Below are 14,858 nucleotides of genomic sequence, written 5' to 3'. Positions count from 1 at the left end.
ATGAACAAATAATCCTTTATAATTACTGGTATATATGTATAGGTTTCCATACACTAACTATGATGGTTAAGTCACTTATTTATAGTCTTAAAGTCTTGGTTAAGATCCCAAAATCCAATTTTGTTGAGTCAACAAAATTATTGGCGCTGCCATGTGATGTAAAAGTTGATGCTTTGGGTTCTATGAGCTTAACCCAATTAGTTTAACTTTCGATTTTTCTTCTCCTGCTTTTCCAGAGTTTAGCTTTTTGTTTGAGATGTTTTGTCTTTGTTGAACAATTATCTCTGTTTAAGTTCTAAGAAATAGTAAGCCAGTGATAAATAAATAACTCATAGAAAGGTTTTATAACTCAGATAACTTTATTTGTATTTTATTTTATTTTTATTTTTTTAAAAAAATTGTATAAATTTTTAATCCGTTATAATTATTTTAACTAAAAAAATTTAATTTTCATAAGATATTTTTTATTTAAAAACATAATAAATTTATTAAAATATGAACTAATTTAGCTATTGCAACCCTTTATATGTTTTTTAATATGATAAATATTTTCCTGTTTATCAATAAATTAATCTTCTCTCAAAATGAAAAAGGGTTGCTCATCTTCTCTCTTTCTCTCCTACCAACCAGATCTATAGGAGAGTTCAATAAAAACTTGCCCATCCAATTTTCATGAAATTGCCTAGAGCACGTACTTTGTTATGTTTATATGAGCAAGTGATTTCACGATTATTAGATAATATATATATATACATATGCACGTATGTAGATAGAGACACTGTGAAGTTCTTCTTTAACCATTCTTCTCAGGCAAAAACAAGCCCCGAACATATATAAGTTTTTTTCTTTTTGAGAATCACATAGATAAGCAAGTTTTTGACTGTGTTAAAACTTAAAAAGTCTAAATAAACAGCTGGGGAATGGCCAAGTGAAAAGCAAAAAGAATTAGTTCTGTGCCACTTCTTGTATACCCCAAAAGCCAGGAGCTTTCATTTTGGGAACATGAAATATCACTTTTAACAACATTAATTCTGTGCCACTTTCTTGTATAGCCCAAAAGTTCCACTTTAAGAACATGAAATATCACTTTCTGTCTGCAGAAGCCAACAAAATCGAAGTGAAAAACTTGAAAACATCATAAGCAACAAGAAATAACTTCACAAGACAAGTCTCAATAGTTTATAGCTAGGCAAGGATAGTCTTATTACTATATGATGAAATATTTAGACTAGAACCTTGGTTGTAGAATTTATTTTGGAATATATACTTATTTTAGCCGAGGGGCGAGGATCATTTACAAAATAAAACTTGCATTGTCACATTGGAGTTCATAAACTTGAAACTTTTTGTCTTAGTTTTACTTTATATTGTCTAGGAAGTTAATTTGATCATTTCAGAATATAATCCATGTTTTCATAATTAGTGTAAGTGAAAATTTCTAAATAGATTCTACAAGTAAATTTATTCCAAAATTTGGTAATGTATTTCCACAGGTTCTGCCATTGTCAGTTAAAATCTTCATTTTAAAACCACAGGGATTTCTCCCAGCTTTCACTAACTTAATAGAACTTCAAAACCAGAACCAGTCTTTTTTGCAGTAACTAAATGTTCCAAGATTCTCTTTATTCGTGCTATATTTTACCAATAAATTTATGACTTCTGCAGATTCCAAAGAAGTAAACATTAGTTACCTGTCTTAATTCTTTTTGACCTTCTATTTGAGTGTGTAGTTTCCGGATCCCTTTCATCATCTTTGTAATCTTCCGAATCTGATTCATTGGCCCTGATGATGTATACCTGAGAAATACAATTAAGGTAGTTAATCACCAAGAACCACGAAGATCAGAGCATCATTTCAACCAGAAGTGTAAGCCTGTGAGTCCAAAAGCTTAACCCCTGTCCTGTAGCATGTTAAAGTGTTTTTCCTTCGTCTATAAACCTTAACAAGCTTGAACAAGATAGAGTGCCTATAATTAATCCGGTACTCAAGTCTTTGACATCCAAACATATTTCATTCTAGTATGTATATCATGAAAAGGAAATAAGGAACGATGCATAACAGAAATGAAATACATGCCATTCACGAATGTCAATGGACTCGCACCAATTTCATTCAAACAGGCAGTACAATGTCATAATATCATTAGCGCTATATTTGAAACATTCAAGATGTTCTAAATCTAACCTTAAATTCTGTGGGTGAGACAAGCTGGAAGACCAGTGCATCTCCATCAACGAGCTGATGATCAATGGCAAATCCCCTCCACCCAGCACTAAGGCCGGTCTTATCAGCAAGATATTTTGTGGGGAACTCCTCTTGTTCCTCATTCACCAAAGTAATCGTTTCATCGTACTTGGGAAGATGTGTCTTGCAGAATTGTACAGGCAAGCCCTATCGAAATATCCCGAGAAAAATCATGATCGTTAGTGGAAAGTTACTTCTTTTGCTGCTTATTTCTCCTGTGAGAACAATCAAATTCCACGATAGCAATGAAAAATGCTAATGATATCTCTTTTCTTACCAGAGAACTAGGAAGTATGTTACGAGATATACTAGTAACTGTCAATTTTTTATCTTCAAACGATTACCTTGCCTAATTACATAAATTACAGACTATTTGAGACCAGCCTGAAGATTCACACACACAGAAAAATAATATTATATCATAAAATAATCAATTTTACAGAAACTGCATTTGTTACCAGCCAGAATCCTCCAGTCACGTGAGACTGTAACATGGGCTTAACAAAGCTTGGGAACTCAGGTTCTAGACCTGACCGAACCTGTTCTGCCCTTTCAATAGCATATAACCTTGCTTTGTCTGAAGCGTAAACACGGTTTAACAAATCCCTCCTTTGGTAGCTCCTACAAGTAAAGCAAACACAAAATTTAAGATAAAGCGATTTTTTTTCTTGGAGCACTTAAAATTCTAAAACATCTAAAGAGTGATCAACCTTCTAACACCCCTCAAAGGCTCAACTGGCTCCTGCAATGAACAAGAAATCAATATATCAATTCAGCATGAACATTATCCAAACCATACTAGTTCTTCGAGGCTTTGGGAGTTTATAGGAAAGTGCTGTAAGTAAAAGCACTGCATACTCTCATTCAAAAAACAAAGAATTACATCTAACTGAAATAGAGTGCTTAATTTTTATTTTTATTTTGGGTAATTCTTCGTATTCAATGGAGGATTTTGGGGACCCTATTGACATCTTAGTAAATATCTAACTATTTTGTATATGGGTTGGACTTCAAAAGTAGTTTCTGAAGCCCCTAACAAGCGAGCTGCTTATTTCACTAAACAAACTGATAAATTAGAACGATTAGCACCAAATAAGCAAATTCCAAACCCTGTCTTATCCTTAACGATTGGCTACTGGTACTAATGATTTCAGAAACTTTCTGAATGATAAAGCATCAAATATTCAGAACATTATCAATGCTTATGACAATAAATCTGGGTCTCCGAGCTAAACTAATTTCTGGAACTCAACTCATCCAGAAACTAAAAAGAAAAACCAGATGTGGAAAATCCTCTTCGATGGTCCAACCTCTGAAACAGAGCTATTAAGATGATTACTTCAGAGCACTACAAATACATTAACAGAGAGACGAAAAGAGAGAGAGAGAGAGCTCACATCCTTGTAATTGGGAGGCGGCTTGTCAGCCACACGGTTCGACCTTCTCAGGGGCGTCAAGTCCGCCGGTAGCCGAGCCGCCCGCGGTTTCACTTGCTTGGCCTGTTCGTAACGCAGTTCAACCTATCAAGATTCATGGCTACCTACACATATAAACACACATAGGCACGCAAATAAACGAAACACTCACAGGAGATGGCTTAGCGGATTTACGAAGGGCTTTAGAGAGCTTATTGAGATTCAGCTCTTCCATCCTTTTCTTATTCTCTTCCAATCTTTTTAGACGGATTTGCTCGTAAGAAAGTTTTGCTTCCACCATTTTTCCCCGGCTTGGTTCAAACAAGTAAGGGTTTCTCCTGTCTATTATTCACTTTTCACTGAGACCCATACGAGGAAGAAAGATTAGAAGAAGAAAGTGAAACGAAGAAATCGAAAATGGAAGATGAAGAGAACATGCACTGTCAGATGTTTCATTACCAATTTCCTTCAATTCCTCCTGCTTCGTTTCGTTATTCGTTAAGTTTTTGAATTTGAATTCTGTCCGCCGGTCTGCTCACTTGTCACGATGGTAGTGGGTGGAGTGACAGTACATTATGCTTATTATATTATTTGATTTTATTGAATTTTATATAATATTTTTACTTTTAATAATTATTATATAAATAGAAATTATTTATATTTGTCTGAATTTATGATGACGTCAAAGAGAATTTAGGAGGTTAATTATTTTGAGAGATATTTTTGTAATAAAAATAAGAAGAAAAAAAATCAACATGGGTTAGTAATAAATTAAAGAAATATTATGATATGGGTCATAATATAAATTATTAAGGTAATATTTAAAACTATAGTTACTATATTAGAATATGATATTAGTAATTATAATAACTATAAAATTTTAGAAAATAAATTATATCTTGCTAAAATTAGAGCGAAGAAAATCAAATAAAATTTTAAGATATTAAACAATCTCAAATTATAACGCAGGACAAAGAAATTGAAGTAATACCCTAAAATAATTCTAAGATTCAAGAGTATTAAGAAATTGAAATGATCTCAATACCTTAAGTTAATTTTGAGATTCAAGAATAAACATAGTCGTGAGATTTTAGTACTATTTCGTGCGTATGTATATTTGTTAAAAAATTCAATAAAAAATGTATTTCATTACTTTAGTATTGAACTATTAGAAATTTCTCGATTATATGAATAATACTTACAATCGCTGTTTTAACGTTAACATATCAATAGTACAAAATATACAAAAAGGGGGAAAAAGGAAACCTTCAAGAAGACAAGAACTTGCTTCCCTTGCATCTAAAACAACAGCGATTCCCCGAGGCCAAAAAATCCCCCACATCTCGTAGTTTCTGATTCAAAACAAAATCTAAGAATCACTTGCAAAATATATTATCTCTTCACCAGGGTGCATTTGCAACTTCCTGGAACTTAAGCTCGAGCTCGTGATCATTTCTTGCAAGGGACTTAATCTCAGTATCTAGCCTATGCATTGTCATGTTTAGTTCCACTATTTTTGCTTCTATAACTCTCTTCTCCTCCGCAGCCTGATTCCATTCAAGCCTAGCAGCTTTATACCTGTTCGACTTCAATGCAAGGCGCAAAAGTTCATATAGCCGCACGTGCAAGAAGCCAACATTCATGCCTAAGTCTCCAAAGGCTTTCAAAGTTTTTTCCCAAATAAAAAAATCTTCTTGGGAGGTAGTGAGCTTGGAAGCTCTTATTGCATCTGCAATGTTGATTGTCTCGGTGATAATTCCAGTAATTAATCCGCAGTTAAGACCCTCGAGAAGATGGTCATGAAGGAATGACTTTTGGCTGCAACAAAGCTCGTAGTATTTCACTAGAAGATGTTTGGAGAACATGGAGTTTATAATCAAACCATTTACACAGATGGAGAAATCTTTGAAGCTTTTCACTTGTTTAAACTCAATAAAAGAGTCAGATAATCTGATTCCATCCTGAACTTCAGGTTCAAGATTCTTGCTCCGAGGATGTTGTGGCTCAGGTATTGGTTTAGTATCACAGAACATTAGGCTATTGTTTCGAACATTTTCTTCGGACACATCCTCTAGCTTCAAAGGCTTAACCTCCCTTACACATATTCCAATATCCTTCACTATGTAATTCGATCATGGATGATATCAGAGGAAAATTACGAAAGATTTTTCAGCAAATTAGGCATGTTGCAGGAGGAAAACAGCAAATGTACGAGAAATAGCTTACCAAAATCGGTTTCTCTACTACAAGCATCTAGTTTAAGAAGTCCAAGGGCACCATCAACTTCATCTGTACCATTTGATCTCACAATATATACCTAAACAAAGTGCAGATAAAAAAAACAATAAGCTAATCCAAATGAAAAATAAAGGTAAGCTACTTTTACTGCTTTTTATGTGAATAAATCTGAAACTTATCCTAAAAGCACTACATCTTAAAGCATGAAAAGTAATAAGTGAATTTCGAAAACTTTCTATCGAAGTTTCAGATGAATACCTTAAATTTGCAGGATTCGACCAAATGAAAAACTAAGACATCTCCTTCCACTAGTCTGTGTGCCATGGAGAACCCTCTCCATCCACCACTCAGGCCAACTTTGTCAACAAGAAACTTCGTTTCGAACTTTTCCCCACTTTCATCTTCTAGAATGATAATCTTATCCTGCTTTGGCAAATGATTGCTGCAAAATTGCTTAGAAAGACCCTATAATCCAAAATGTTGACACATAAAAATAAGATTAGGGGGAAAAAAATCAATATGTCCTGCTCAAAACTGAATAAAATGGTTAGCTTACCAGCCAAAATCCTCCAGTAACATGTGATGGAAGCATACACTTAATCATTGAAGGGAATTCACATGATAAATTAGCTTGAACTTCCTTTGCTCGCTCCATTACGTTGTATTTAATTTCATAGCTATCGTACAAGTCATCTTCTGTGGCTCTCTTTCGCTTTGGACTGGATGAATCAATGGAGATTTTAAGATATAATGAACTTCAATTTCTAATATGTTCAAGATGAGAAGATGCCATAAAAGTAAATTCACTTACCCTGCGGCCTTCTCCGGATTATATTTTACCTGCCGGAGAATTCATAGAAAATTTTGTAAGACTTTGTAAACTACTATCTAATGGAGAATTTGTAGTTTACTAAGAATAGATTAAATTGTAGTTTTAATATAACTAAAATAGGCTTATTATATGACCTAACTTTATATGACCTCATAATATTAAGATACATACTGATAACTTGGTGTAAACTCATATATATATATATATATATATATCTCAATAGAAAACCCACAACGAGAGTTCTCTATATGAGAAATAACTTAAGATTAAGCTCAACCCTTTACTCCTATGCATATAATTTATCCTATTTACAATCTTCGTTCAGAAAAAGAGAGAAGAAGGGAAAGACCAAACTTACACAACTGCAAACTTTAACACATGTTCTTAGAATATAATACAATGTCTAAATCATATACAGAAGTTTTGTGTATGCTATGTGATTGTTTTATATTATAGATTTATATTCTAAATCCTAAAATTTGCAAATTTCCCATCAATTATTATCATCATTCTCTAACATTCAAGAGTCTGAATCAGTAAATAGTGCACAAGATTGAAAAGAAAAAGAAAATTATTTGAATCTGTCAAGACAGCTTAGAATGCAAATTTGAAAACTTCTATCAGAAGGGCAATAAGTATTATAAGAAACAAAGCCAACACTACATTTGAATAATGACCCCAAAACAGTGCTAAGGGCATGTTTGGATCTGTATCCTTGTTTCTGAAAAACTGTTTTCTTTTAGCATTTCTAAGCAAATCAGCATACACCTAACCATTATTTCATATGTGCATTCACTGTAAAAAGTAGGATTATGAACATTAAAATAAAGGCTATTCTAAAAAAAAGTCTTTTTTTGAAAACCCACTAAAAGAGCACATTTCATTTCCTTCAAAATATTTCCATTAAGCAATGGAAAAGAGAAAAAAAAAACCCTTAATTTTTTGAAAACCAAGAAAACAACTTTCAAATTCCGAATATGGCTTCTTTCCTCAAAAGTGTTCTTGGTGAAAGCAACTTTCTTTTCCCAAGTTCCAAACACCCTCCTATTTTTTGGCTTTCTCATTTTCTCTTCTCTCTAAATGCTGAAAAACCAAACAATGGGTTCTCCATAACTGCATACTCAAAACTTAAAAAAAGTTAAAAAAATTAAAAAAAAAAAAAAAAAAGAAGCCAGAATACATTAAACTGAAAAAGAAGAAGAAAACACAGCAGACAGAAAGCTAAAGATTCTTACTTTCTTGTTCATCATTTGGTTGAAACCAGATGATTCCTCCTCCCTTTTCCGCGGCCTTCCTCCCTTCTGCAATCACAATCTACGAGCGTGATTTATGTGCGTGAACATGGAAAAGTAATATATATATATATATATGTTGATGAGAGAGAGAGAAACAGAGAATGAGAGTGTTAGGAAGAGAACGAACATCTTTTCTCTCTAGCTGTTTCTGAGCAATAGCCATGGCAGACGGCTGAAGGAAGAAGAGCTTTGAGTAGTCTACTTTCTCTTCTTATAGAAATGATTCAGTTTTAAATTGTTAATTTTTACTACTCGTTCAATTGCAGAGATTTGAAAAGGTGACTGCTTTTTTTTTTTTATAAAAACAAAAAAAAAGTGAATACTTTTATATGAATTTTCTTTTCAATTTTTATTAAATTAGTTTTTGTTATAATTTAATTTTTAATATTTTTTTATTATAATTTATTTATTTATTTTAAAAAATAATTTTTTTGTCATTTTTCAGTAAAAAAAAATTAAATAATATTCGAATATTTTAAAAAATAATTTAAAAATATCACTTTAACCAATTAATAATAATAGTTGACTTATTTTTTTATTTTAATTAATTTAATTAATTAGTTAAATTTTTTAAAGTTAATTTTTAATAATTTCTCAATATAATTTAATTATTTTTTATTATAAAATAAAAGAAAATTATATGTTTAAGATACATAAAAAATATTAAAATTTATTAAAATCAAATAATAACAAATATTAAATAAAACTGATTAATTTAATAATCTATCTTAAATATGAAACAAAATCTCATCTATTTTTGTTTCATTTTCAAAATTTATGCAAGACGTATTTATTTAATATAATATTATATAATATGTAAATTACTTCGAATATAAATAAATAAAAAAACTTTTATAAATGCATAAATATGATATATGAATAAATAAATTATAACTATTTTAAAAAATAAATCGCAATAGAACGAAGGTATAAAATTAAAGTCAAAGTATTTATTAAATTTAAATATTAATTTTAATTACAGAAAATACAAATTTACCAGACATTTTATTTATGGGGGAAATGAAAAGACTAATTTTTGTAATAATAATTATTTTTGTAATTGTGAGAGGTAGTCTTAGGGTTTGTCAAGTTGGAGCCAATTTTCAATTTTCAAATTCTTTTAGATTTTCAATTAAATAATTTTTAAGGTGATGAGTTTAAAATTCGTTATATTTAATTTAATAAAATTAATAACTTAATTTAATATTATATTGATAGAATTTATTCTAATTAAGTTGAATTAAATTGATATTTAAAATAACTGTAACTTGTACCGTAAATTTTAAAAATATTATTAAAGTATTTATTAATTAAAAATATTTTATAAAAAAATTATATAGTATTTAACATAAATAGTTAAAAATAATTATATGACATCTGATATAAATAATTAAAAAAAATAATATTATTTTAAAAAATAAAAATTTTAGGTATAGTAAAATTGACTCTTACAATTATAAATATAAATTTTTAATAAAAGTCAAAATTATTTTTTAAAAATTATAATCGTAACTTATAATTTTTAAATATATCAAAATTATATTTCGATTTTTGCAGTTGCAAAAAGTATTTTGTATTTTATCCGTTTGATTAAAAAATATTTTTGAAACGCGAAAGTTAAAGTTAAAAGTTGAGTCGAACATTTTTATATTTTAATAATTAACTACATTTTTAGGTATAAAAAATATTTTATGATAATTAAATATTTATGATAACAATTGAATAAGTACAAGTTCATTTTTTTCATATACAAAAACAATCATTTTTATTATATATACATATATTATATATATATATATGTGTGTGTATGAAGCATGACTAAGATTGAAGTTAAAAATGAATTTAAACCTGAAATCTAGTTAGTTAGGGTTAGGGATAGTCCTTAAGGAGCTTGGAGGGCTCTTTGAATATTTTAATGGTTAAATTATAATATATAAACCCTATTATTTTGTAGTATGAGATCTAAGGAGTTAAATTTACTGTAATATTCTATTTACCCTGCAAAACAGAGCAAAAGACAAGAGGAAAAGAGACCAATATTACAAGAATTCAACACTATTTCCTCTGTTACTCTTAAATGGTATATACTGAAAATCCATATTAACTCACCTGCTATGTTCTTTTCTTTCTTGGGTTTGAAGTAAATCAGTACATATTGAACAACCATGGCTACTCCCGTGGAGGTTCAGGTTAATAACCATTGGATTAACTGCCTCCCTGGTCAACATTGCTGAGTCCATCAGGGCCGGTAAACTTTGGACCTTGGAAACAGACTATCATCAACCTGGTCAACCTGATCACCACGGTGCATTGACCTCCTCCTCGAATCTAAGCATAAGCCTCTTGGAACTCGCTGAAAGGACCTCTATCTCATCATTTAACTTTCTCAATGTTTCTTGCAATTTCAGAAGCCTCAATTGAGTTGATCTCATTTCCTCTTTTACACGACCTTGCTGAAGACTAATCTCTCTATAACTCTGTGAATCAGGGGTCTCTTCGGATTCAAAAGCAATTTTCATCAATCTCTTCACACGAGCACGTAAAAATCCAACATTCATCCCCAACAACTCAAAACCTTTCAACGTTTTATCCCAGAGATCATAGTCTGTTTCCGAAGTCCAAAGTTTGCTGGCCCTGATGGCCTCGGCAATATTGACAGTCTGAGTGATTATTTCTGCAGCCAGTTTATGGTTGATGCTCTTGAGAAGATCCTCGTGCAGAAGTGAGTTTTGACTGCAGCAGAGCTCGTAGTACTTGGTCTTATGGTGACTCGAGATATCAGAATCAATACTTGTACCATTCAGGAGAATGGTAAAAGAATCTATACTTCCAATGTTCTTGGTACCATCAATAGGTCCCGAAGAGCTCGTGGCTACTGGATTTTTGGAGCCAAGATTCTTGTGGTTGTTCTCAGATTTATTGGTTGCAGTAGCATGATCGGCTAATTCTTTCAGACTGTTGTTCTGAACATTGTCTGGTGGAGGAAGCAAAGGAAGAATCTTCACATGCTTAGGCCTTTTAGTGCTCTTAGAATTCGTCTCTGTATGAACTTTCATTGATTTTCGAAGTTCAGATTCCGATGTAAAATAATTAGCTCAAACCAAATCTGGTTGAACTATTTGAAAAATATTAGAAACAAACAACAAATATTAACAGAAAGAGGGAAAAAATTACCGGAATCAATCAGTCTTGTATCGAGATCTATCAAGGGCAATTCTCCATCAACTTTCTTTGCATTCTTTGCTCTTACGACATACACCTACGAGGAAAATACAATAACAAAAAGGATCAAATAACCATAGAAAACATCTAGAATTGCAGTAGAGAACTTGGAAAATATATGCATCAATTGGCAAGTAAAAGTGAAGTAAATCCATATCTGAAGAAAAAGTTTTCCTCAAAAACTCTGAGTATTGACTGATAGATCCTTTGTCGTTATCAGGTGGGTCTATCCCAATAAGATTTTTACTTTGCAACTCGAAACATCAAGCAACTACTATTCCTCAAAGAAGAAAAAAAGGAAGAAAGTTGTTTGCAATAGCAGCAATGCAGTTCTTTCATCTGCAATCCTATATATCTGAACTAAAAACTTGATAAGCTAGTCATGTTTGGAGTAATGAAGAATTAGAAAGCAACAATTAGTCTAAAACCCGGCAATTATGACATAATGGATCGTGATTTGCTGATAGAGAACAAACAGAATCTGTTCCAAAAAAGCAAAGTTGGATTCTCAAATCAGTTTTCTGAATGCTGCTAAAGTAATATTGGCTAGGAACGATTATCTATGAGATTGCTATAGCTTTGTTACTGCCTGAATATTTTTCCTTAAGACAGATTAATTTGGACTCACAATCAAGATCACCACAGCATGTTGCTGTCACGACAATGCATTTTCAAAACAATTAGAAGATTCTCTGGAGGAAATACATTGTCCTGACAGCAACATACTGTGGTGATCTCGATTGTGGGTTCAAATTAATCATTCTTAAGAAAAAATTTTCGGATATTAATTTTATAAGTATCATTGACTTCGTAATGATGTTACAAAATCCCACCAATCTAATAACCTTTTCAAAACATGAGACATCAAGTCGTACAAGGCAAGATATTCGTTGATTAAAAAAAAATGGCATGAGCGAACCAGATTAAATAATGCTCAAGGATTTAAGAGAAACAAATATATTTACAAGAAGGGAAATAAGTGGCACCTTGAACTTTGTAGAACTGATTAACTGGAAAACTAGAACATCACCCTCAAGTAATTCATGTGCATCAGAAAACTTTTTCCATCCAGCGCTCAATGCAGTCCTCTCTGCGATAAAACTTATTTTATACTCTTTGCCGTTCTCGTTTTCTAAGGTAACTGTTACGTCATGCCTTGGCAAATGCAGTTTACAGAATTGAATTGGTAGATGCTGAAATCAAAGATGTTAAAGAATAAATTATGCTGGTTAAAGGGGAGCCATTATTTGCCTTCTTGAAATATAGATAGAAATAGAAATTGCAAGCTCACCATCCAAAATACAGAATTTACATTTGACCTAACCAAAGTCTTTATGAAACTAGGGAATCTCGAAGAAAGACTCGCTTGGACCTTTTCTGCTTGTTCAACTGTAGGAGACTTTGCTTGAACAAGACCGTAAGCTTCATCAACTACGGCTCTCTTATGCTTACAGCTGCAACAATTTGAAAACAAAGTCAATCTAACACAAAAATTTAGCAATGTATTTGTTTAAACAGAGTAAAAGAAATGAATGAGTTAAGATCATTAACCTCCTTGTCTCTGTGGGTTCATCACATACTACCTGCTCAAAGAAGTCAAAAGATTTTTACCATCAATTAGTAGACTTAAATAATGTAAATTGCTTATGGAATGAATGAAAGTATATACATTTGAAGTAATTTTTGATGCCTGACCAACCAGTTCAAGTATCAAATCACTCTGAGGATTTTGGCAGTAATGTGTCAATACCCAGGTGTCATAGATCATGCATTAGAAGATGGAAGAATCCAAAAGAGAATTTGGATTCACTCCTGCCCTCCCAAGGTGACCCCTAAAGCAAATTATAGAGGCCTGACCATTCAAGTAACAAATCACTCCCAGGTTCTGGCATCAGGGTGAAGATAACTTGACGTTCTAGATAACCCATATGAACATGGAGGCATCCTAAAGAGAATTTCGATTCATTCTTGCCCTCGTCCATAACTGAGTGACCACCAATGCAGATTACGAACTATAAATTGGATTTAGAAGGCTAATTTGGTGAACTGTGAGTTCTGGGTTTTCTCCTGAACAAAATATTTAGCTGTGTAATGGATTTTCATTTCCTATTGACATAACCTATCCGTTACTACAGTCATAGTGGAGAGGACTACCCAAGGAGTGCACTAGGACAGAGACCTAGGGTTTAAGGGAAGGAGATCAAGGGTTTTAAGATTTTTGATACCCTAAAAAGAAGAGTATCCATCCAAAGAAATTTCCAGAAAATCTGTCTGCTCGTCTGGAAACTAAACTCAGTCCAAAAGCAACCAGTAAAACAGAGGAAGAAGAACGAGAGTTACAGGCATGAAAAAGACGGAAGAAAACCCTAAAATCACATTCCTCTCCCACCCATTTTTCAGTAAACCCAGAGAACAGTTTTGTTCAACTTATCGTCTGAAGTAAAGCAAAGGTTAAAACAAGAAGAATATTCTCACTTGTTTAGCATCATTTCCAGGCTTGATTGGCTTGTCAGGAATCTGGGTCTGATTCATCTTGGCTTCCAATGGCTTCCCCTGCCGAATCTATGGCAAAAAGCAAACAGACGATACTCAGCGACCAAACCCAATACACATGCAGGTGAAAATAGAGAGAAATACAGAGAGATATGTGTATATACGACATCAAGATTGACTTTCTTCGAGGAAGAAGATGATGCAAGCCGAAGTCTTAGGGCGTATTTGTCATTCATGTCGCGGACCTGTCTGGATTTTTGTTTCTTCATCACCTCCCTGAAAGTTTCAGCTTTACTCTTCTGTTTCTTCCTGTTCCTTCCCCCTTTCCCTCTTCATAGCCCTGGATTCATGACAACAGCAAGTCCAAATGTCATTTTATATAAACAAATACGTGTTGATAAACAAACAACTGGATACCCAGTCAAGGGATTTTTCCATTAATGGTGAATTTTTATTTGGCTACAAATTAAATTGGAAGAAACAAATTTGACACAATGTTTGTTGTATAGTGCTTTAATGATTAAATTAACAGGATTCAGACTAAATCTTGAAATATAAGGGACCATGATTTAAAACAGAGATAAAAACCCTTTTACAAATCATTTCTACTCACATCAATGATGCTTGTTAATCAGATAAAACCCAGAAAATTAATCTTGAATCTGATTCAAGGTAAGCTCGTAAGTGAAAGTACACCAAGGTTTATGCTTCCCCTTTTAACATTTTTCCTTACTGTTGATCATATAAATGACCCCAAGTCTCTGATAAAATTGAAATACTGAAACATTCCCCATTAAAGCTTGAACTTCTGTTTGAATTTCCAACTGCGTCTGCTCAGGGGTTACAACACTCTGGTAAATTCTTTCGGCTGAAATACGTTAAATTCATACGGACCCGCTTCGAATTCAGGCCGAAATAACAAAATTCAAGAAGTTTTTAGACAAGAACAACAAAAAATTTCTCTAAATTTTCGCCATTAAAACTTAGAAAAATCTGAAAAGCCGTAAGAAATTAACACTTACTGGGTAGATTAAGATATCTTTTGAAGTCTTTATTTCTGAACTTACATGTATTTTATGCACATTTTGATTCATAAAACAAAAAAGAAATAAGAGTTA

The 14,858-nt window shown here is 32.3% G+C and overlaps 3 protein-coding genes across 9 annotated transcripts; all 3 read right to left on the bottom strand.

Annotated features, from left to right (window-relative positions):
- Positions 1-766: 766 nt before the first annotated feature.
- Positions 767-4,246, bottom strand: LOC110813747 (B3 domain-containing protein At3g19184-like). Of its 2 annotated transcripts, XM_022040997.2 has the most exons (8): positions 4,120-4,246; positions 3,833-4,019; positions 3,643-3,744; positions 2,956-2,987; positions 2,704-2,866; positions 2,186-2,392; positions 1,692-1,797; positions 767-1,094 (listed from the first exon to the last, which is right to left on the bottom strand). In XM_022040997.2, exons 2-8 carry the CDS (start codon positions 3,959-3,961, stop codon positions 1,084-1,086), a joined length of 750 nt encoding a protein of 249 aa, XP_021896689.1. In that variant the 5' UTR covers positions 3,962-4,019; positions 4,120-4,246; the 3' UTR covers positions 767-1,083. The 2 variants fall into 2 exon arrangements, with proteins under 2 accessions (XP_021896689.1, XP_021896690.1); XM_022040998.2 differs by lacking the exon at positions 4,120-4,246 and having other exon boundaries at positions 3,833-4,111.
- Positions 4,247-4,776: 530 nt separating this feature from the next.
- Positions 4,777-8,299, bottom strand: LOC110813688 (B3 domain-containing protein Os01g0234100-like). 2 transcript variants are annotated; one of them, XM_022040930.2, is made up of 7 exons: positions 8,153-8,299; positions 7,966-8,031; positions 6,710-6,738; positions 6,455-6,617; positions 6,157-6,363; positions 5,887-5,977; positions 4,777-5,779 (listed from the first exon to the last, which is right to left on the bottom strand). In XM_022040930.2, the coding sequence occupies exons 1-7, from the start codon at positions 8,186-8,188 to the stop codon at positions 5,061-5,063; spliced, it is 1,311 nt and encodes a 436-aa protein (XP_021896622.1). In that variant the 5' UTR covers positions 8,189-8,299; the 3' UTR covers positions 4,777-5,060. The 2 variants fall into 2 exon arrangements, with proteins under 2 accessions (XP_021896622.1, XP_088062418.1); XM_088206292.1 differs by having other exon boundaries at positions 7,966-8,044; positions 8,153-8,242.
- Positions 8,300-9,922: 1,623 nt separating this feature from the next.
- LOC110813808 (B3 domain-containing protein Os01g0234100-like) lies at positions 9,923-14,779 on the bottom strand. Of its 5 annotated transcripts, none has more exons than XM_088222254.1 (8): positions 14,763-14,779; positions 13,905-14,080; positions 13,723-13,809; positions 12,799-12,830; positions 12,539-12,701; positions 12,234-12,440; positions 11,200-11,284; positions 9,923-11,074 (listed from the first exon to the last, which is right to left on the bottom strand). In XM_088222254.1, the coding sequence occupies exons 2-8, from the start codon at positions 14,007-14,009 to the stop codon at positions 10,323-10,325; spliced, it is 1,431 nt and encodes a 476-aa protein (XP_088078380.1). In that variant the 5' UTR covers positions 14,010-14,080; positions 14,763-14,779; the 3' UTR covers positions 9,923-10,322. The 5 variants fall into 5 exon arrangements, with proteins under 5 accessions (XP_088078380.1, XP_021896759.2, XP_021896760.2 ...); XM_022041067.2 differs by lacking the exon at positions 14,763-14,779 and adding an exon at positions 14,354-14,501; XM_022041068.2 differs by lacking the exon at positions 14,763-14,779 and having other exon boundaries at positions 13,905-14,249.
- Between the last annotated feature and the right edge of the window lie 79 nt (positions 14,780-14,858).

The sequence above is a fragment of the Carica papaya genome, chromosome 6 (assembly GCF_054855325.1).
Source record: "Carica papaya isolate Zhongbai chromosome 6, ASM5485532v1, whole genome shotgun sequence".
Classification (NCBI taxonomy): domain Eukaryota; kingdom Viridiplantae; phylum Streptophyta; class Magnoliopsida; order Brassicales; family Caricaceae; genus Carica; species Carica papaya.
Note: the sequence above shows the minus strand (reverse complement) of the source record. Positions and strands in the feature narration are given on the sequence as shown.